Genomic DNA, 21,331 nt, shown 5'->3' with positions numbered 1-21,331 from the left:
AAATCACTTAAAAATGTAATATAATCTTCAATATACAATCAACAGAAAAGCAACATTGTCATTTTACCTACATGACATTCCTTCATAGCCCTCAACTTCAGCAAAAACATAAAGTAAACCAACTATTTACCATTTAAAAAAAAAAAGGAAATATGGACTGTATTAACCAGTACCAAAGACAAGCTAAATGATGAAATACGCGTGGACTCCCAGGCTCGGGCGTACCTGTAGACGGCGGTCGGCGACTGCACCAAAGAGTGATCTTCTCCAGAGGAAAGCTCCCGGGATTCACTGAATCTGCGCTCGCTGCTCCCCAGCTCACCCACCACCCAGTCCGGCAATCCATCCGCGCTGGACCCTTTTGCTTGTGCTGGATTTGGTTCATCAAAATAGATGGACTGATTTTTAAAAATTAGAAAAATTATTCTTTCAAAATGTACTATATAATGAAATGATCAGTTAAGATTTCCATCAAGTTTCAAGTTTGATAACAACCTTTCAAATACTCAAGTTTAATTATATAAAAATGCATCATTCAATGAAATATTGAAACACATAAAAATGAATGGCTCACATTTTAGTTATGTCATGTTTAAATTTGATAAACCATAAAATTATATGGCAGACACATATGATAATAATGATTTATATTACAAAAGGAATATTAGCTTTCTGAAAAGACAATGAAAAGGTCTTTTTTGTGCTCTCTTTCTGTGATCATTACTCTGTGTGCACGCGCACACACACACACACACACACACACAAATCAGTAGGCGAACAAACCAAAATCAATAAAAATCAGAAAAAAATTAGAAACCTCTTCATCATTAGTAATAACAGAGTTGAAGACCTAGAATTTAGTTCTGGCCATGCCATGACCTAGCTGAAAAATCCAAGACAGGTCTCTAGGCTTTTATGTTATTATTTTTATGTATAAACTAAAGCCCTTTCCTATGGTCCCATACAATGAGTGCGAATGGGAAAACATGATACAGTACACTTGTATTTCAACATCTGAATATGTTTCAGAAAACGTTCTATCTTCGGTCATTAAGAAGAAAGACACCAGCCCATTTATTTCTCCTCATGGGAGACAGGCTTCATGACACATTTCTGAAGAAAACTCTGCATATAAAGTTTGCATTAACTGTAATCCTCCCAATCCTACTCAAAAAATTCTCCAGGGGCTGTTCTCTAGGGAAGGGTGACACACGACCCCCTATCCCAAGTCAAACAAGCACAGCTGTTCCTTTTTAATTGAGGAAGTCACTTCAATGCTTAATCAATTGTGAAGTCAAGTAACTACTACCCCGAAGACTACTGATCTTAAGAAAATGCATGGCCATAGTTTAACTTATAAAGCAGAATCTCATCAGAAAGTCTGGCACTCTACCACGAATAACAGGGATTATTATCTAGTGTGCAGCATGTCTCTTGACTGAACTTTGGTTTAACTGATAAAATAGAGTCAAATCTTAGAATATACTACACAAAACTTCTGCAGGGTTTTTTATTTTTTAATAAATATATATCTATCAGCAACCACCAACACCTACAGATTTCTCAAGTACCCAAACACCACATAAACCAAGACCTATTTCAAGGTTATGAGGCCCAGGACAGTGAATACTCAGCCAAGCACAAGGACAGCTGCCTCCGCGACAAAGCTGACTTCCGATAATGAAATCAAGCACAGAAAGTCACTGCTAAACTCTAACTTATTATTGCCACTTTATTAGATTATAAAAAGCATTAGACGTCATTCAATCCAACCTCTCATATACATTAAGTAAAACATATCTGCCAAAAAAAAAAAAACATATTTGCTGTTCAGTGGCTAAGCTGTGTCTGACTTTGAGACCCCATGTACTGCAGCGCACCAGGCTTCCCTCACATTCACATTCTTAATTCATATTCATTCATAATTCATATTCTGAACTTTGGTCAAATTCATGTTAACATCCAGAAAGCTTCAGAAGCTAGAATTTACTGACATCTATACATTTAGTGTAATCCAGTGACAATTAGTGGGAAATGAAGGCTTGAAAATTAATTTTAATTTTTAAAGAAATATTGCAGAATACTGTGGTGACTAAATCAATTAAGTATAGTCCCCTTAGAGCCCAATCTCTTAATTTCCATTCAAGGTGGAAAAAACTGAATCAGGGAGCAAAAAAATTGTTTTAGCTAACACCTATCTAGGACTTGTGACTTAACAAAGGACCCTAGGGTCCTTGTGACCGGGCCCTCGGGCGCCCCCGCCTGGGCATGGGCAGTAAGGCGCTTGGCGTTCACACCTACCATGTAGGAAGCAGGGCCCTCGAGCGCCCCCGTCTGGGCATGGGCAGTAAGGCGCTTGGCACACACACACCTACCATGTAGGAAGGCAGGGCTCTGAGGGTCCCTGGCTCCGGGCGCTGCGTGAACGGGCCCTCGAGCACCCCGCGCCGGAGCATGTGCAGCAGGAGCTTGGCGTACAAGTTGCGGTTCTTCCTGCCCGGGATGCCGGTGCCGGTGCCTGAAGGCTCACATAGCTTTCTGATCCAGAGTGCGCACCGCTGCCGTTCTAGACACACACAGGGGCTGTTAGGCTGCATTTCTCAGAAAACACAACATTCCCTTACAGACCCATAAAACATCTGCTCTAGTCTAGTGCAGGGGCTAGCAGATCTTTTCTGTAAAGCACCAGACAGCGAACATTTCAGTTTTGCAGGCCCAGGTGATCTTCCACACAAAGTCTCAAGTTTGCAAGGAATCACCTGCACCACGCATCCACCAGGGGTCACGCTGTTTTCTAATCAATCTTCACAGAAAAGGCCGCAGGCGGGATGTGGAAAGGGGCTGCAGTCCGCCTCCCCTGGGCTAGTTGACCTTTATCAGTCGATTAGAGTCCCAGGATTACCATCAGATAAATCTCTGAGACAAAAGTGTTGCAGTAAAATCATCTCTAAAATAATTTTAGTTGTGTTGAAAAATCTTTCTGTAATTTTAATTATAAAACCACGAGAGAGAAAATGCAAACTTAAGCATTTTAAACTCAATCTATAATTGAATCACAAATGTTTTATTTATTAAAGCTGATGATTTTCAGGGATTTGTGGATGATTTATTCAGGGTTTTCTTTTAACCTCTCTAAAAATATTTGAGGGTTACTGTATTTACATATAATTTTGAAAAATAATTATCCTTTTAAAAACTACCTTAAAAATGTACCACAGTTTAATCCACATAAAATGGCCTATTGATTGCCTCATCTCACCATGACACAGAATTGTTTTCAGGGCTCACCAAGTCTATTTCAACATTAATCTTTTCTGTCTAACTCAATTTAAGGATTATATATCTAACACAAATCATAAATCTGCTTTAATCTCTTAGTCTCTAAAGGTCATATTCGCTTATTGTTTTACCTACAAAAATCCCTGGGATTGATTTACCACTTTGCTCATGCTGGATTTATCATTCCAGGTATAAGAGTAGTCTCTAAAGAACTTTGTATTTTTAGTTTTGAAAATTATATAATCACAAAACAAACTTCTCGAAACACTGGGTGTGAAAGTGAAAGTGGCCCCGTCATGTACGACTCTTTGCAACCCCGAAGACTGGAGTGGGCAGCCCTTCCCTTCTCCAGCGGATCTTCCCGACCCAGGAACTGAAACGGCGTCTTCTGCGCTGCAGGTTGATTCTTTACCAGCCAAGCTACCAGGGAAGCCCCAATATCAGGTGCACTTTGTGCAAAAAGAAAACAGCAGGTAAAACTGAGCAACTTAAGCAAACGGCTTTTCAAACTCTGCATTTCTATATGTCCTGGAGCGAACTAAAATCTATTAACATACAATATTCAAATGAACAGAGCTTAGTAGAACCATTTGGCTAATGAAGAAATTCATTACTTAAAATAATGGGGGGAAACGAAGTAGAATTTAGCTATAATGAAATTGAAGTTAGATGAATGGTCAGGTCCTGACAGGGATGTGAGTTTCTGAGCTTTCATTATGAATTAATGGCATAAAAAAGCACCAGGGATGTACCAATATCCACAATGAGTCACAAACCAAAGATTACAATTAATCCCATTCTAGATGCCCCAAATCCCTTTTTAAAAGATGAAACATGAACATAGTTTGACTTGAAGTACATTTATAATGAGAGATTTTAATATACATTTATCCTAATCAGCACGTCTAACACAAGAAGGAAATAACACAGTGAATATCAGAAGAGAACACCAGGTAGAAATACCATTAAATACTAATTCAACTAACTGTGAATGAGCCAGGGGACAGGAAATACTCATTTTAAGAACAGCAGAGGAAGAAAAACGAGGTTACCATCCAAAAAAGCAAGAGAAGAGGCCAGAGGAAGACCTGAAGGGAAGACCGAGCCAACCCCTGGGCTCAGCGGGCTGCAGGCCCGGCCGCACGGCGGATGCCGCAGGGCGTGGGACGCAAGCACTGCCGCCCCCTCCCCCCTCCCCGGGGTGAAGAGCTGCGCTGACGTGCTCCTCTTGCTGAACGTAACGTTCACTAGGTATCTCAGAGTTAGAGGGAACCTGCACAAAACTCGGGTAAACGCCAGTTTCTTGTCCCCACTCCTAACCCTCCACTCAAAAGCTCCAAAAACAGATTTACTTCTACAGCCAGCCTTACGGCTGCCGCCACTTAGAGAAGCTTTCAAGCTCCTCACAGTCTCCTTGACTGCTCTCTGATAAACCTTACATTATCTGAAAATCTCTGACTTGAGACAAAAACTCTCAAAGGGTAACAGGTTAGGAACTGCAAACAAGACAGCAAGAAAAACCCATTCACACTTGATTTTATTCAGTCAACCAGTAAGCAGGGAAGATAAACACTACTTTCTGCTTTAATAAACAAAAAGGTCAGAGACAGGTGGACAGTAAGCTCCTGAAAGGAACCATTTCCACGGGAGGAGGAAAACATCTCAGCAAAAAACCATTCAGCTAACTTGAAAGATTCATGCACTTTAAGCTCCTGACATGGACAGGTAACATCTTAAGACCTTGCCATGGTTTAATACAACATCATCATCACTGAATTTCCATGTTCCCTCGAACAGCTCAGAGTAAACAATCCTTTATAAGATGAAAATTGTTATTAAACAAATTCAGTTTTCTTTCCATATTGGAAGTTCACTGGTTTGGCTAAATAATACAAAGAAAAAAATTAATGCTAAGAACCTAATTTTCAAACATAATCTTACCTGACCTATGGGGTAATTTTAGAACGAAAGGCTTCATATCTACCACAAAGTGATCAAATTCTGCATCCAGCTTCTCCCATTTTTCTTCTTCACTTCCCATTTCCATAATTCAGCCTGTAAAATATTTAAAATTAAAAAGTCTTTATGCTGAAAACTACATAACTGTTGGAAGAGATCAAATAAAATTCATTAGTATTGAACACCCCCAAATTGATCTACAGATATAATGCAGTTCCACTAAAATTCCCAGCAGTATTCCTTACAGATATACACAAGCTGACTCGAAAATTTACATGGAAAGTTAAAGGAATTAGAATAGCAGAAATAATTCTGAAAAAGAAGAATAAGTTTGGAAGACTCACTTTACCTGATTTTAAGAAACACTATAAACACTACAAACCTGCTGCTGCTGAGTCGCTTCAGTCGTGTCCGACTCTGTGCGACCCCATAGACAGCAGCCCACCAGGCTCCCCGTCCCTGGGACTCTCCAGGCAAGAACACTGGAGGGGGTTGCCATTTCCTTCTCCAATGCATGGAAGTGAAACGTGAAAGCGAAGTCGCTTAGTCGTGTCCGACCCTCAGCGACCCCATGGACTGCAGCCTTCCAGGCTCCTCCATCCATGGGATTTTCCAGGCAAGAGTACTGGAGTGGGGTGCCATTGACTACAAACCTAGACAGCTTATTAAAAAGCAGAGACATTATTTTGCCAACAAAGGTCCATCTAGTCAAAGCTATGGTTTTTCCAGTAGTCATGTATGGATGTGAGTTTTGGGCTACAAAGAAAGCTGAGCACCGAAGAACTGAGGCATTTGAACTGTGGTGTTGAAGAAGACTCTTAAGAGTCCCTTGGACTGCAAGGAGATCCAACCAGTCCATCCTAAAGGAAATCAGTCCTGAATATTCATTGGAAGGACTGATGCTGAAGCTGAAACTCCAATACTTTGGCCACCTGATACAAAGAACTGACTTATTAGAAAAGACCTTGATGCTGGGAAAGATTGAGGGCGGGGGGAGAAGGGGACGACAGAGGATGAGATGGTTGGATGGCATCACCAACTCAATGGACATGAGTTTGAATAAACTCCAGGAGTTGGTGATGAACAGGGAGGCCTGGTGTGCTGCAGTCTATGGGGTCACAAAGAGTTGGACATGACTGAGTGACTGAACTGAAAATTAACTCAAAATAAATCATAGACCTAAGTGTAAAATGTAAAACTATAAAACAATAAAACAGGAAAAAAATCTTCATGACTTGAAGTTAGTCAAGGATTTCTCAGATACAACATTAAAAGCACTATCCATAAAAGAAAAAACTGATATATTGGACTTTATAAAAATAAAAAAAAACTTCTGTTCTGCAAAGAACTCTGCCAGGAGCTGAAAAGATAAGTTACAGACTGGGAAGAAACACTGCATATATCTCAGAAAGGACCTATATCAAGAATACATAAAGAACTTTTAAAACTAAACCACAAGTAAACAAACAACCCAATAAAAGTAATCAGCAAAAAAATTAGTTCCTTTACAAAAGAAGATGTACAGCTGACACGTAAGAAGGTGAAGAAGATGCTTTACATCACTAATCAGTAGACAGATGCTTATGAGAAGCACATTGAGACATCACTACCCACCTATGAGGACAGCTAAACTTAGAAATGCAAACAATACCAAACCCGGTAAGGGCACAGAAGAACAGAACAACAGAAAAACAGGAACGGAACAACAGAACAACAACAGAACAACAGGAACAGAACAACAGAACAACAGGAACAGAACAACAACAGAAAAACAGGAACAGAACAACAACAACAGGAACAGAACAACAGAAAAACAGAACAGAACAACAGGAACAGAACAACAGGAAGATTCACACATTGCTGGTAGGAATACAAAATGATGCAACCACTCTGGAAAACAGACATTTCTTAGCCAGTTAAGCACACACTTAGCATAGGACTCAAAAATCCTAGTCTTAGGCATTTATCCAAATGAAATGAAATCTATATTCACACGGAAACCTGAATATACTGTTTGTAACAGCTTTTTTCTTCTGTAACCACTTTTTTTTTCTTTTGTAACCAATTCCAAACACTGGAATCCAACTAGGTATCCCTCCCCTTGGAAACGGATAAACCAACTGTGGTTCATCCACACAATGAAAAGCAAGGAAAGAAGTGCTGATACACCCGACAACATGGGCGAACCGCAAGTGCGTCAGCCTAAGTCAGAGAAGCCGTTCTCAAAAGGCCACATACTATACAACCATGCAGAAACTCCAGGCACAAAGAAAAAGTACAGGCACACAGGCTCACTCACTGGGTTAGCAACAGGATGGGGCGGGGGGAGGAAATCACACAGGTCCTGGAATTGTTCTACATGCTGTCTGTGCAGGTTATAAGAACCTATTCTATGTATGTGTAAAAATTAATCAAACTGTATACCAAAAAAGTGATTTTTAATGTCCAAAAATGTACAATGTTTCAGTTCAGTTCAGTTGCTCAGTCGTGTCTGACTCTCTGCAACCCCATGAATCACAGCACACCAGGCCTCCATGTCCATCATCAACTCCCGGAGTTCACTCAGACTCACGTCCATCGAGTCAGTGATGCCATCCAGCCATCTCATCCTCTGTTGTCCCCTTCTCCTCCTGCCCCCAATCCCTCCCAGCATCAGAGTCTTTTCCAAAGAGTCAACTCTTAGCATGAGGTGGCCAAAGTACTGGAGTTTCAGCTTCAGCATCATTCCTCCCAAAGAAATCCCAGGGCTGATCTCCTTCAGAATGGACTGGTTGGATCTCCTTGCAGTCCAAGGGACTCTCAAGAGTCTTCTCCAACACCACAGTTCAAAAGCATCAATTCTTTGGTGCTCAGCTTTCTTCACAGTCCAACTCACATCCATACATGACCACTGGAAAAACCATAGCCTTGAGTAGACGGACCTTTGTTGACAAAGTAATGTCTCCACTTTTCAAGATGCTTATCTAGGTTGGACAAAGCTTTCCTTCCAAGGAGTAGCGTCTTTTAATTTCATGGCTGCAGTCACCATCTGCAGTGATTTTGGAGCCCAAAAAAATAAAGTCTGACACTGTTTCCACTGTTTCCCCATCTATTTGCCATGAGGTGATGGGACCAGATGCCATGATCTTCGTTTTCTGAATGTTGAGCTTTAAGCCAACTTTTTCACTCTCCTCTTTCACTTTCATCAAGAGGCTTTTTAGTTCCTCTTCACCTTCTGCCATAAGGGTGGTGTTATCTGCATATCTGAGGTTCTTGATATTTCTCCCGGCAATCTTGATTCCAGCTTGTGTTTCTTCCAGTCCAGCGTTTCTCATGATGTACTCTGCATATAAGTTAAATAAGCAGGGTGATAATATACAACCTTGACGTACTCCTTTTCCTATTTGGAACCAGTCTGTTGTTACATGTCCAGTTATAACTGTTGCTTCCTGACCTGCATACAGATTTCTCAAGAGGCAAGTCAGGTGGTCTGGTATGCCCATCTCTTTCAGAATTTCCCAGTTTATTGTGATCCATACAGTCCTCCCATCAAAAAATTTAAAATACTGGCCCTTGGGTTTCTTCCTAATAAACAGGAAAAGCACTGATTATAAAGGGGTGAACCCCCAAAATCAGAAACATAGGTTTTGACAAGACTCCTTAAGTTAAAAATCTACTTAAGGGTCCACATGTTCCTCTAAGTTCTGAAATGCCTGGGTACTGTCTCTACGTGCTACACGGTCCCCATTTGTCATTTGTTCAAACGACATTTATTCAAATCTGCAAATGACACGTTTGGAGAAAAGCCCTGCTGTGCCTCTCCGCCCCGCCTCCCGTGGCCGCCTCCACGGCAGGGTCGGGCCCTCCGCACAGGGGCTCTGCACGCAGCCGGTCCTGCCGGAGGTGAGCCAGACTCCCCTCGCTGGGACCAGCACGCGGCTCCCCCCGGCAGCTCTTCCAGCCGCACCCCAAAGCCCCTCGTGAGGCGCCCCTCGGGCCCCCAGCCGCCCTGCCCCCGTGACCGAGGCTCGGCTGGGGGTCCCTCACCATTCCTGCTCTGGGGCAGCGCGGAAGCCGGACCAGGCCGCTGCGGCCTCGCCTCACTTTCCACTCCAGGGCCCACCTCCCGCGCCAGCGGAAGAGTCGGGGCGACGGGCAGAGGCTCCTCCGCCGCCTCCCAGCTCGTCTTCCCGAGACTTGCGCCGGCTGCGCGTCTGCGCGGCGCCCTGACTGTCGCCCACCGTCCTCTCCCTCCCCTGCCGACGACCTCCTCGACTTCCTCCCAGGACCCGATAAAGAACAAACACCCAGAAACACCTCCAAACCCGCCTGTGCCCGCCTCACTGCCACGTCCCGAGGACGCCCTCCCGCTTCCCCCTCAGTCTTGCGCCCGGAGCTCAGCCCCTCACCCCCAGCCTCCAGGGCGCGGGCGGCCGCTGGGCCCAGACCCAGTCAGGAGGCCCAGTGCGGTGCCTTCCGAGCCCGTCCCTCCACAGACAGGCAGGCAGACAAACAGGCAGACACACACACACACAGACACACACAGAGACACACACACAGACACACACAAGACACACAGACACAGACAGACACACACACACAGACACAGACACACACACAAGACAGACACACAGACAGGCAAACACACACAGACACACACAGAGAGACACACACACAGACACACACAAAGACACAGACACACACAGGACACACAGACAGGCAAACACACACACACAGACACACAGACACAGACACAAGACAGACACACACACACAGACAGACACACAGACAGGCAAACACACACAGACACACACAGAGACACAGACACAAGACACACACACAAAAACAAAGACACACACAGACACTCAAACACAGACACACAGACACACACACACAGAGACACACACACAGACACTGACACACACACACACACACACACACAGCCTAACCAACCACCCCACGGATGACCACTCCTACACACACACAGCCTAACCAACCACCCCACGGATGACCACTCCTACACACACACACACACACACAGAGCCTAACAAACCACCCACGGATGACCACTCTCTACACACACACACACACACACACACACACACACACTCTCTCTCTCTGCCTCACTAACTGCCCCCCGGATAACCACTCTCTCTACACACACACACATGCACACGCACTCTGCCTCACTAACCGCCCCCCAGATGCCCTGGCACCACCAGCGCTCCCCGCCGGTCCACACTCGCTCAGGCTTGCTCTCCAGAGGATCACTCCTCCTCCTCACGGGCTGTCCCCCTGCTGGAGTCAGGAAGTGCAGCTCAAGCACCCATCTGAGACTTGCCCCGCGTGGCCCAGACTCTTCGCTCCATCCGAGTGTGCATGGTCACAGCTGTGGGGCAGCGTTTATCGTGCTTTTACTCTTTCTTCACACAACTGCACACTGTTCACACGTCTCCCACCATCTGTGAGATACTCCCAGAAGGCAGGGACCGTGTCTGACGCATCTCAGTAGGTGCCCAGTACACCACGTGGCATGTGACAGAAGCTGAAGAAATGGACATCCCACTTCCACGAGACAAACACAGGCAGACCTCAGAGGCACCGCAGGCTCAGTTCCAGACCACAGCAACGAGGCACACGCCACAGCGAGGCGAGTCGCCCGAACACAGGGCTTCCCAGTGCATAAAAGAAGGACTGGAATGGCTACGGGATTCTTCAGGCACGAAACCTGGAGTAGGCTGCCATTCCCTTCTTCAGGGGATCTTCTTGACCCACGGATGGACCCCAGGTCTCCTGCACGGCAGGTGGATACTTTACCATCTGAGTCACCAGGGACGCTCCCTCATATGAAAGGTATGTTTACACTATGCTGTCGTCTAGTGCGTGTTCAACAGCATTATGCTAAAAAAGTACATACCTTAATTTTAAAAATACTTTATTGCTAAAAAACAAAATCAAAAAAACCACTATCCATCATTCATAATCATTTTTGGGAGGGTTTCAAATGTTCTGGGAATTACCAAACTGTGACCCAGAGACACGACGTGAGCAGAACAGATGCTGTTGGCGAGTGGTGGACTCGTTCCAGGCAGGGCTGCCACAAACTTTCAATTTGTTAGAAACATAGTATCTATGAAGCAGAATAAAGCAAAGTGCCATAAAACAAGATATGTCTGTGGTGGGTTTTGTTTTGTTTTTTTTTCCAAGTACCAAATGGATCTTCTAGAATAGAAATACTATTGCCCTTAATTCTGTTAACCAAAACTGGTCATGGTACCTTCTGCATTACAGTAAAAGTAACATATTTTTGAATTCAAGACTTGGTTAACATAAATTTTGTTTTATTTAATCATGTTTAATGATTAGTTAGGGCTTCCCAGGTGGTGCAGTGGTAAAGAATTCTACTGTCAACGCAGGAGACACAAGAAGACATAGTTCAATCCCTGGGTCAGGAAGATCCCCTGGAGGAGGAAATGGCAACCCACTCCAGTACTTCTGCCTGGGAAATCCCATGGACAGAGGAGCCTAGTGGGCCACAGTCCATGCGGTTGCAGAGAGTCAGACACAACTTAGTGACTAAATAAAAACAATGATTGGTTAGTTGGCCTGGGGTCATTTGGCTGGTTGGTTTTGTTTACATTCCTACAATAATTAGCTGCATAATTCACACAACTCCATCAGTAACAGAAAGTATCAACAGAAAGCTGGTAACAAGATACCACTGCCAGATGTTATATTACTATCATTAGGCTGAAAAGCAATTAATCAAAAGGATAAACAAACAAACGGAAACACAGAAACCCAGAGTGTTAAGCACAGCTCTGACCTGAAGTGTACTTCCAGGCTTAAACAGTTCACCCTGCCCACATACTCAAACATATGCCTGGGAGAGTCCATCAGTTCAGTTCAGTTGCTCAGTTGTGTCAGACTCTTTGTGACCCCATGGACTGCAGCACGCCAGGCCTCCCTGTCCATCACTAACTCCAAGATTTTACCCAAACTCACGTCCATTGAGTCAGTGATGCGACATCCAACCATCTCATCCTCTGTCGTCCCTTTCTCCTCCCGCCTTCAATCTTTCCCAGCATCAGGGTCTTTAGCTACCACTAAAACAAAGATTCCTTATAATCACTAATTCTCGTTCAATCCTTTGACATAAGCAGGGGATGTTAAAGTTCAGTGTTAGAGGAAATGAAAACTCAACAGTAAAAAGACTCACTTAGTCATGAAATTAAGCATAAAGCTCAGATTCAAACTCTGAAACCATCAGCTCTCAGATTCATTATATCTGTTGGCCATTCAAATATAAATCAGCAATACCTCCAAGAAGTATTTTGGAAAGTAGACAGGCAATCAAATTGCTATAATAATACGCAATACTGGAGTATACATTTTTTAAAAAGCACAGTAAAGAGGGACTTCCCTGATGGTCCAGTGGCTAAGATGCTGAGGTCCCAATGCAGGAGGCCCAGGTTCCACTCCTAGCCTGGGAACTAGATCCCACATGCCTCTACTAAAGATCCCGCATGCAGCAACCAAGGACCCAGTGCAGCCAAATAAGTATCTTTTTAAAAAGCACAATAAAGAATCAGTGATATTTGGTCAATGCTAAAACTCAGCTTTTTCTTCTCCAACAAAATGAAAACAAAATTAAGTTATTGGTTCAAATAATCAAAGAATTCTTGCTTCAAACCTTTAAGGAATTACCTCTTACAGGTAGGTTATATCTACTTAATCCCAGCTAATCAAAAAGTTTTATTATGTATGGCTTATTAGAATTGCAGATTTAAATTATTAGAATTTAAATAATAAGTAAAGCTATGTCTTTGAGTTAGATTTAAAATACTTAGAATGTGCTTACCAATCACATAAAAAGAAATAAACTGGATGATTCTTGCTTATAGCTCTAATATATTTAGCTCATGGTCTTTTTTTATACCTGTGTCTCTGGTGACAGCTAGGAAATGGGCTAAGATGTGGTTCTGAGGGTGCTCAGCGGTCCTAGAAAAGCACGGGGAAGCCGCACACATTCTAGGTCCTGGGGAAACGCGGCCACACCCCCAAAGAGAGACACCGCTCACACAGGTCACGCCCCAGGCCACGCGAAATAAACACACTCCTCCAAGTCGCCTAAAATCAATTCTGCTCAATCAAATCGTACTTGAAGTGGATGGCGGGTCATTAAACAAAACCTGAAACCCGTTTACAGGTGCCTGTTTCACCAGCTCGCACCTCCGGGTGTTTGGATAGTTACCAGGCACTGACCGCGCTTCCCACGACCTGTGGGCATCGCCTCGGAGACCAGGGACGCCGGCGCCGGCGGCCAGGGAGCTAGGGACCGCCCCCCGCCGCACCCTGACCCCCACGGGGCGGCTGGAGTCCCTGCGTCCGGCTTCTCCACAACGATCAGCGGGCAGGCCGCACGCAGGGTCCGCAATCGTCCCGGGGACGCTGGAGTCGGGCCTGGGTCCGCCCTGCGGGCCGGGGGCGCGGGGGCCTCCCAGGGCCCGCTCCCAGAGCGCCCAGGACCCCCGCCCGGATGCGGAGGGAGTGCTCCCGCCCGGAGAGGACCTGGGGAGAAGGGAGGGAGGTCAGAACGGGGGGCGCGCGGGGACCCCGGGAGAGGGGGTGCGACCCGGCCCAGACCCCGCGGCCGCGCGCCGACGTCTGCTCACAGGCGCCGTCCCGTCGGGAGCCGGGGCCCAGCGTGCTGACCCGCCCCGCCTGCCCCCAACTTTGTCAGAAGCCCCGGCCCGCGCCGCCCGGACCCCCTCTCCGCACGCGGAGCCGCGGCCGCCGCGCCCCGACACCGCAGCGGCGCGCGCCAGGGGCCTGGACGGCGGCTGGCCCGGGGCGACCCCTTCCCGCACAAAATTCCACCGGGAACCCGCGCGTGGGGGCCCGGGAAGGGATTCGAGAAAACCAGAACTGGCGCCCCTACGTGCAAGCTTTCCGACCGGCCGCCGCCGCCGCCGCCGCCACAAAACGGTTTCAAACCCTTGCGGGCGTCGAGGTCGCCGCCCGCGGTGCAGGCCCGGGCGGGGTCCGCGGGGCGGGGGCGCCCCGTCGCAGGCCACACCCCTTCCCGACGCTGCCATGGCGACGCCCGGGCCTCGGCAGCCCTGCCAGGCAGGCCGGGGTCGGGGACTTCCGCACTCGAGTTTCCCCGCCTCCCTACGCTGGGTGGCGTTGTCATGACGACGTCCGGTTCTCTGCGCAGCCTCTAGGCTCGCTTTCCAGCCTGGCGGCCCCTAGACCAATCCCTGGCCGACACTCCCAGGATGACCAGACCGCTGTGGGGACACTGCTGTCCTCGGGTATCCCGCTCAGATAGGAGCCTGTCAACACTTTAGGGGCTGTAGAGAAAGAACAGATAAAGAGCAAAGAAAATGGGGTGCCAGGAGGATATTCACAGAGGGGTGTGCCCGTTATTAGGACAGATGACACTGAATGAGTCTAAAGAAGTGATCTCACAACTCAGAGGCGAATAGCGTTGAATTAGACAAGAAAATGAACATTATATATATATTTTTTGGATTCAGAACTATCCAAGATCTGAAAGAACGTACCCCAAATTCTGAAGACGCTGAAATAAAATGAAAAGACTGTGTTTACCAATTCTGTGCAGAACAGCAAGATCAAGTGGAAAAGTTATTTCTGCTGCTCCAAGAAGTCTCTTCCACCTCAGAGCGATCTCCATGTTTGCGTTGCTATGTTGTGGTTTTCTTTGGTCTTCTATTACATTTCTAGAAAAGCTCTGAACTATATATAAATATTTTTTAAAATATCGAGCAGAAACAAAATTTAAATTGTAAAAACACTCATTTAAAAGAAATTCCGTTTACCACTGTTTTTCATGTAATTTCACAACAGGATTCCTTCTGCAGTATCTTTGCAATACATACAGTGTGATGCCAAATCTAACGTAAACACAGCTTGAAGCATCTTTTCAATTTTCCATAAAGAAAATAGAAGATTCATTCATTTGTAACTAGTTTCTTTCAAGCTTCCAGAGGGAAATCATACTCTTTCCAAGATGCTTTTTTCAAACCCTCCACTGCAAGTAGCATTTCAGTCTATACCAATAAATGAATTACTAATAAACTCACAGAAAATGAATTACAAAATAGTTTACAAGCCATTCTACTAACTTACATACTTACCATACAGAGAGATGTAAGCATGTGAATCAATGATTCTCTACATAATGAAATTAAAGATGATTCAAGTCTTGTCAATTTTACTTCCTAAATACCCTCAAATCTCTCCAAAAATAGCCTTCATTTTGGAAAACATTGACTTAGACATAAAACTACAGAATTCACCATCTTCTTCTCCTCTCTAATGTTCTGAAATCGAGGTTTCAAAAGCTTCCATGTGAAGTTATCCAACAATTTGAGGTACTGTGACTAATGAACACATTGCAAAGCAAACATGAGACACAAAGCAAGTATCAGTGACTTTGGATCACTGTTGCTGATTATTTCCACTTACTATCAAGAATAATCAAGAGTCAGTGGAAACAGTGTCAGAGTTTATTTTTCTGGGCTCCAAAATCACTGCAGATGGTGGTTGCAGCCATAAAATTAAAAGATGCTTACTCCTTGGAAGGAAAGTTATGACCAACTTAGACAGCATATTAAAAAGCAGAGACATTACTTTGTCAACAAAGGTCCATCTAGTCAAGGCTATGGTTTTTCCTGTGGTCATGTATGGATGTGAGAGTTGGACTATAAAGAAAGCTGAGTGCCAAAGAATTGATGCTTTTGAACTGTGGTGTTGGAGAAGACTCTTGAGAGTCCCTTGGACTGCAAGGAGATCCAACCAGTCCATCCTAAAGGAGATCAGTCCTGGGTGTTCATTGGAAGGACTGATGTTGAAGCTGAAACTCCAATACTTTGGCCACCTGATGCGAAGAGCTGACTCATTTGAAATGACCCTGATGCTGGGGAAGATTGAGGGCAGGAGTATAAGGGGATGACAGAGGATGAGTTGGTTGGATAGCATCACCGACTCAATGGACATGGGATTGGGTGGACTGCGGGAGTTGGTGATGGACAGGGAGGCCTGGTGTGCTGCGGTTCATGGGGTCGCAAAGAGTCAGACACGACTGAGTGACTGAACTGAACTGAACTATAAAGAGAAACAAAATGTTTCTTCCCAAGCTAAGATTTTGGAGGTTTTGTTTTTAAAGGTTTTTTTTTTAATTGGGCCACTTTTAAAGTCTTTATTGAATTTGTTCAATCAATGTTGCTTCTGTTTATGTTTTGGTTTTTAGGTCATGAGGCATACGGGCTCTTAGGCTCTTAGTCTTTAAGCTCCCCAACCAGGGATTGAACCCACACTTTGTGCTTTGTAAGGCAAAGTCTTAACCACTGGACCTCAAGGAAAGTCCTCCATAAGATGAGATTTTTGAATTGAGTGTTTTTTCAGGTTATAAAAGTTTTGTTGATACTATATGGAAATTGAAAAGGTTTAACAAAGAATATAAAAATTACATGTAATTCTACCATTAATGAATAGCCACTGTTAACAATAGTAAATATGTTCTCAAATCTTACACATATATAGTCATTTTAATATCTACTTATTTTTGCTTTGGACATGACTGAGCGACTTCACTTTCACTTTCCACTTTGATGCATTGGAGAAGGAAATGGCAACCCACCCCAGTGTTCTTGGACAGAGAAGCCTGGTAGGCTGCAGTCCATGGGGTCGCACAGAGTTGGACACGACTGAAGTGACTTAGTAGTAGTAGTAGTATTTTTGCTTCATTTGGATATAACATAATTTACTTATTTTCAGTGATTGGATATATAAATTATTAGCAATTTTTGACTCCTACAAGTAATACTGTAATAAATGTCTCTTAATATATACATCTTGGTTGAAGTTTCAGCTATCTCCATAAAAGACATTCCTATGGGCATGAAAGAAATTAAAGTTCTTGATCAGTACTGCCTAATTGCTTCCTGGAAGTGTTTGGCAAATTTGCAGTTCCACTCAACAGTTCCTGAGAGTGGTTGTTTCACATTAACAATTTTTCTAATCTGTGATAATTGTGTGTATAAAAATAGCATCTGTTTAATTTGCATTTTCCACTTTAGAACAGCTGAAATATTTAAGCATCTCTATTAGTCCTTTTTAAAAATTCTTCTACAAAATACCTCTCTAGTCCTTTGCCCATTTTGAGGAGGAGTTTCACATGATACCTGTATCTTCAATATTTTAATTTATTGTTTAAATCCCAGCAAATGGCTCTATACACAGTATTATTGTGTAAGTTGTTATCCTAAATAACCAAATTTTAGTCAGTGATTCACCATTTTGCGTTAAGATCCTCTCTATCATTAGATTGAAATACATGAATGACTCAGACATCTAAATGGAAAGCAATTTAGATAAATATCAAGAAAGAGCATTATTATTATTATGTCAAGACATGGCGCAATGGTAAAGAATCCGCCTGCTAATGCAGGAGACCCAGGAGACACAGAAAGACCCCCCTGGAGGAGGAGATGGCAACCCATTCCAGTATTCTTGCCTGGGAAATCCCTTGGACAGAGGAGCCTGGCGGGCTACAGTCCATGGGGTCTGAAAAAATTGGACCTGACTGAGTGACTGAGCACACCAGCATGAAAGATATTAGTGGTACATATCAGAATAATCCTGTGGCCAGTAAAGTCCTTAAATTGGATAGGAAATGGTTCAGAACTTTCTATTTATAGATCACAGAACTATAAATTAAACCACAAATACATGTAAAGAGAGTAGAAACCAAGAATAGTGGGGAGTATTTTCTTTTCATCACTACCAGAAAACAGAGTTACAACCTGTAACTCAACGATTCTGGATGCCTTTCTTTTGCCAGGAGTAAGGTGAAGTCATTGTTCCATCCCCTCCTCCGTGGCCTGGTCTCCATGCCTTCCTGGGCCACCCGTGGGTGTCAGCGGCTATGAGCAGAAATAAACCGGCTATTCTCTCCCCACCCCCGTCTTTCAATAATACAAACAGTCCCCCACTTACGATGGCCCTAACTTGCATGATGGTGTGCAAGCCATACAGATGTAGTAGAAACCAAACCTTGAATGTTGACTTTGGATATTTTCTCAGCTAGTGATAGGAAGCGAGATGCTCTCTCCTGATGCTGGCCCTGGGGCAGCCATGGCTCCCAGAAAACCATGTGATCAGGAGGATAAATTACCCGTAAGTTTCCAGCCATTCTGCTTTCCACTTTCAGTATGGTACTCAATAAATTTGGTTGTTGTTTCATTGACAGTCCCGTCCAACTCTTTGCAGCCCCATGCACTATAGCCCGCCAGGCTCCTCTGTCCATGCAGTTTCCTTAAGCACGGACACTGGAGTGGTCCTTCTCCGGGGGATCTTCCTGACCCACAGAACAAACCCATGTCTCCTGCATCGGCAGGTGGATTCTTTACCACTGAGCAACCTAGGAAGTCCACTCCATAAATCGCATGAGATATTTGACATTGTATTATAAGATAAGCTTTATGATAGATGATTTTGGCCAACTGTAAGAAAGAAAGATAGTGCTAAGTCGTGTCCGACTCTTGCAACCCCATGGACTGTAGCCCACCAGGCTCCTCTGTCCATGGGACTTCCCAGGCAAGAATACTGGAATGGGTTGCCATTTCCCTCTCCAGGGGAAATTTCCAACCCAGGAATTGAACCCATGTCTCCCGCATTGCGGACAGATGCTTTACCGACTGAACTGTAGGCTAATGTAATCGTTCTGAGCACGTTTAAAGTCGGCTAGGCTAAGCTATGATAAGCAGTAGGTTGGGTGTTTAAATGTATTTTCAACTTCCGATATATCCAATGTACAATGCTTTTATCCAGGAGGTAACCCCATTGGGTTGGGAAGATCCCCTGGAAGAGGAAATGGCAACCCACTCCAGTATTCTTGCCTGAAAATCCCACAGACAGAGGAGCCTGGCGGGCTACAGTCCATGGGTTGCAAAGAGTCAGACACGACAACTGACCCACACACATGCAAAGCCCGGTTGGAAGCCGAGGAAGACGCGTGGACACGTGCTCTAGCCCGCACTCACTCGACCAGCAACCACCCCTAGGGCACCTCCCAGCCTCGCCTATTCTAAAATATCCCCACCGCTGTTTCAGCACTCCTCCCTAGGCTGGAAAATTGCAGCTTTGGGATTCAGTTATTTCCAGGAAACCACTGGCAAATGCATGGCTCAACCAGCAGTGTGAGCAAGGGAGAAAAGGCCCAGTGCGGAAGCGTGGCCGTCTAGCTCCGCCACTTGCGTAAGCCGGTGGCAGAACTCCGTGAGCTTCCGCTTCTTTACCTTCCTAACGGGGTGCTTGGGAAGATGGACTTCACACGGGTGAGATACGCGGGGCGTTTTGCCCTGTGCCTGACCCGGGAAACGTCGATCTTTTCTTTCAGAACTCGTGTACTTTCAGAAGTGGCGGACGTCACTAGGAGGCAGCATCAGCACAGAAAGAACTAGGTGTGCCACACACACACACACACACACACGTGCACACACACACACGCACGCACACACACACGCACGCATGCATGCACACACACATGCGCACACACGCACACACATGCGCATGTGCACACACACGCACACGCGCGCACTCACATGCACACACACGCGCACGCACACACGCGCGTGCACACACACACACGCGCACACACATACATCATGTACACACATACATCACACTCACCGGCATACACATATATACATGCTCACGAAGAACACACAAACAACATACACACACACACACACCAACCACACACTCACACATGCAGACATATACTCACACCCATATGCACACACTCCAAGCTTTTTTCTTCCTTGCTTGCTTTCTATTTTCTCTTTCTTTTAAATCTTTTATTTCCGTGTAAGGCAGGGAATGACCTTCAGGCTAGTAGCCAGGAAACGTTACCGATGAACACTTGTTATTGAGCTTGGGGGACTCAGAAATGAGAACCTACATATTGAAAGATTGTTCAATGTCTTAGAAATAAGAGAGTTCATTTTCCATAACTCCTTGCATAAATATGTTATCACAGGAAACAAGAGTAAAGACCTGGATCCCTTTGCATTTAGAAGTCCCCCTGCCATACTGGAAGAGAGGTGGTCATTGGGAAGCACACGAGGGGGCCTGCTGGCCACAGAACAAGTTCTTGTGGGCCTCGAGCGCTCGAGGGGTGCAGTGGGTCTGCAGTCGCTGGTTATGCGACATCACCTGCGATGGAAAAGGCCACATTCGGCCGTGTTAAAATGGAGGACCAGCCATCTGCGGTTATGGTTCACTCTGCCTGTACCAGGCTGCCTGTGTGCGGAGAACAGTGTTGTTTTCTGGACTCTGAGCCAGCAGACGAAGACACTGGACTGAGTGGGGAGCGCACAGCTGAATTCTGATGACGGGCAGCCTGGTGATCTAAGAATTTCAGAGGAAAAACATTTTGAATAGAGAGTGCCCTTACGGAGCTAAATGGACCACATAATCACTAGGTGGACCAGGTAATCACCAAGTGGACCACTAATCACCAAGTGGACCACGTAATCACTAAGCTGCAACTGGGCAGCTCCACTGATAGGCTCTGCTAATCCAAATTGCCTCTTCAGACTGAAAAAGAGCAGATTTTTCTTTCTGTAAAAATATCATTAAGTTAGAGGAATCAGTACTATGGCCTAAGCTCTAAAGTCTACTCTGAATAGTTTTCAAGGACTCAAGCCTACCCAGTGGCCTGAAATGCCTTCCAGTGAAAAAGATTATGCAAAAAGCCATCCACAGCAAACTTGCCATATTCAGGAGGTTTTTTTTTTTAATCAAATAGTCTATTAGAAGTTCAACCTGGAGATTCCTTACAAAAAGTTTCAGCAAGACAGATTTGAAAGAACCTATACGGTCAGATAAATACCCAGGAGGGAATTGTGGCATCGTATGGTAGTTCTGTTTTGTTTTTTAAGGAACCTCTATACTGTTCTCCACAGTGGCGTCACAAGTTCACATTCCCAGCGGGAGAGGAGGAGGGCTCCCTGTGCCCGCAGCCTCTCCGTTCTTGTCGTTTGTGGTCTCTTTGATGCTGACCACTCTGACAGGTGTGAGC

The 21,331-nt window shown here is 45.0% G+C and overlaps 1 protein-coding gene across 12 annotated transcripts in view; it reads right to left on the bottom strand.

Annotated features, from left to right (window-relative positions):
• Nucleotides 1–14,318, bottom strand: part of CEP112 (centrosomal protein 112) — a 326,687-nt gene extending 312,369 nt beyond the window's left edge. For 9 of the 12 annotated variants that reach the window (XM_025279323.3, XM_044938478.2, XM_025279331.3 and 6 more), the window contains exons 1-4: nt 14,159–14,312; nt 5,221–5,334; nt 2,376–2,566; nt 226–398 (exon numbers count right to left, since the gene is read on the bottom strand). In XM_025279323.3, coding sequence (XP_025135108.3) covers nt 226–398; nt 2,376–2,566; nt 5,221–5,326 — 470 coding nt within the window. In that variant the 5' untranslated portion in view covers nt 5,327–5,334; nt 14,159–14,312. Of the gene's footprint in view, nt 1–225; nt 399–2,375; nt 2,567–5,220; nt 5,335–13,471; nt 13,789–14,158 lie in introns of all 12 variants that reach the window. The other 3 variants (XM_025279324.3, XM_025279329.3, XM_025279335.3) reach the window with 3 other exon arrangements.
• Nucleotides 14,319–21,331: the final 7,013 nt, after the last annotated feature.

Source organism: Bubalus bubalis, chromosome 3, assembly GCF_019923935.1.
Source record: "Bubalus bubalis isolate 160015118507 breed Murrah chromosome 3, NDDB_SH_1, whole genome shotgun sequence".
Lineage (NCBI taxonomy): Eukaryota > Metazoa > Chordata > Mammalia > Artiodactyla > Bovidae > Bubalus > Bubalus bubalis.
Note: the sequence above shows the minus strand (reverse complement) of the source record. Positions and strands in the feature narration are given on the sequence as shown.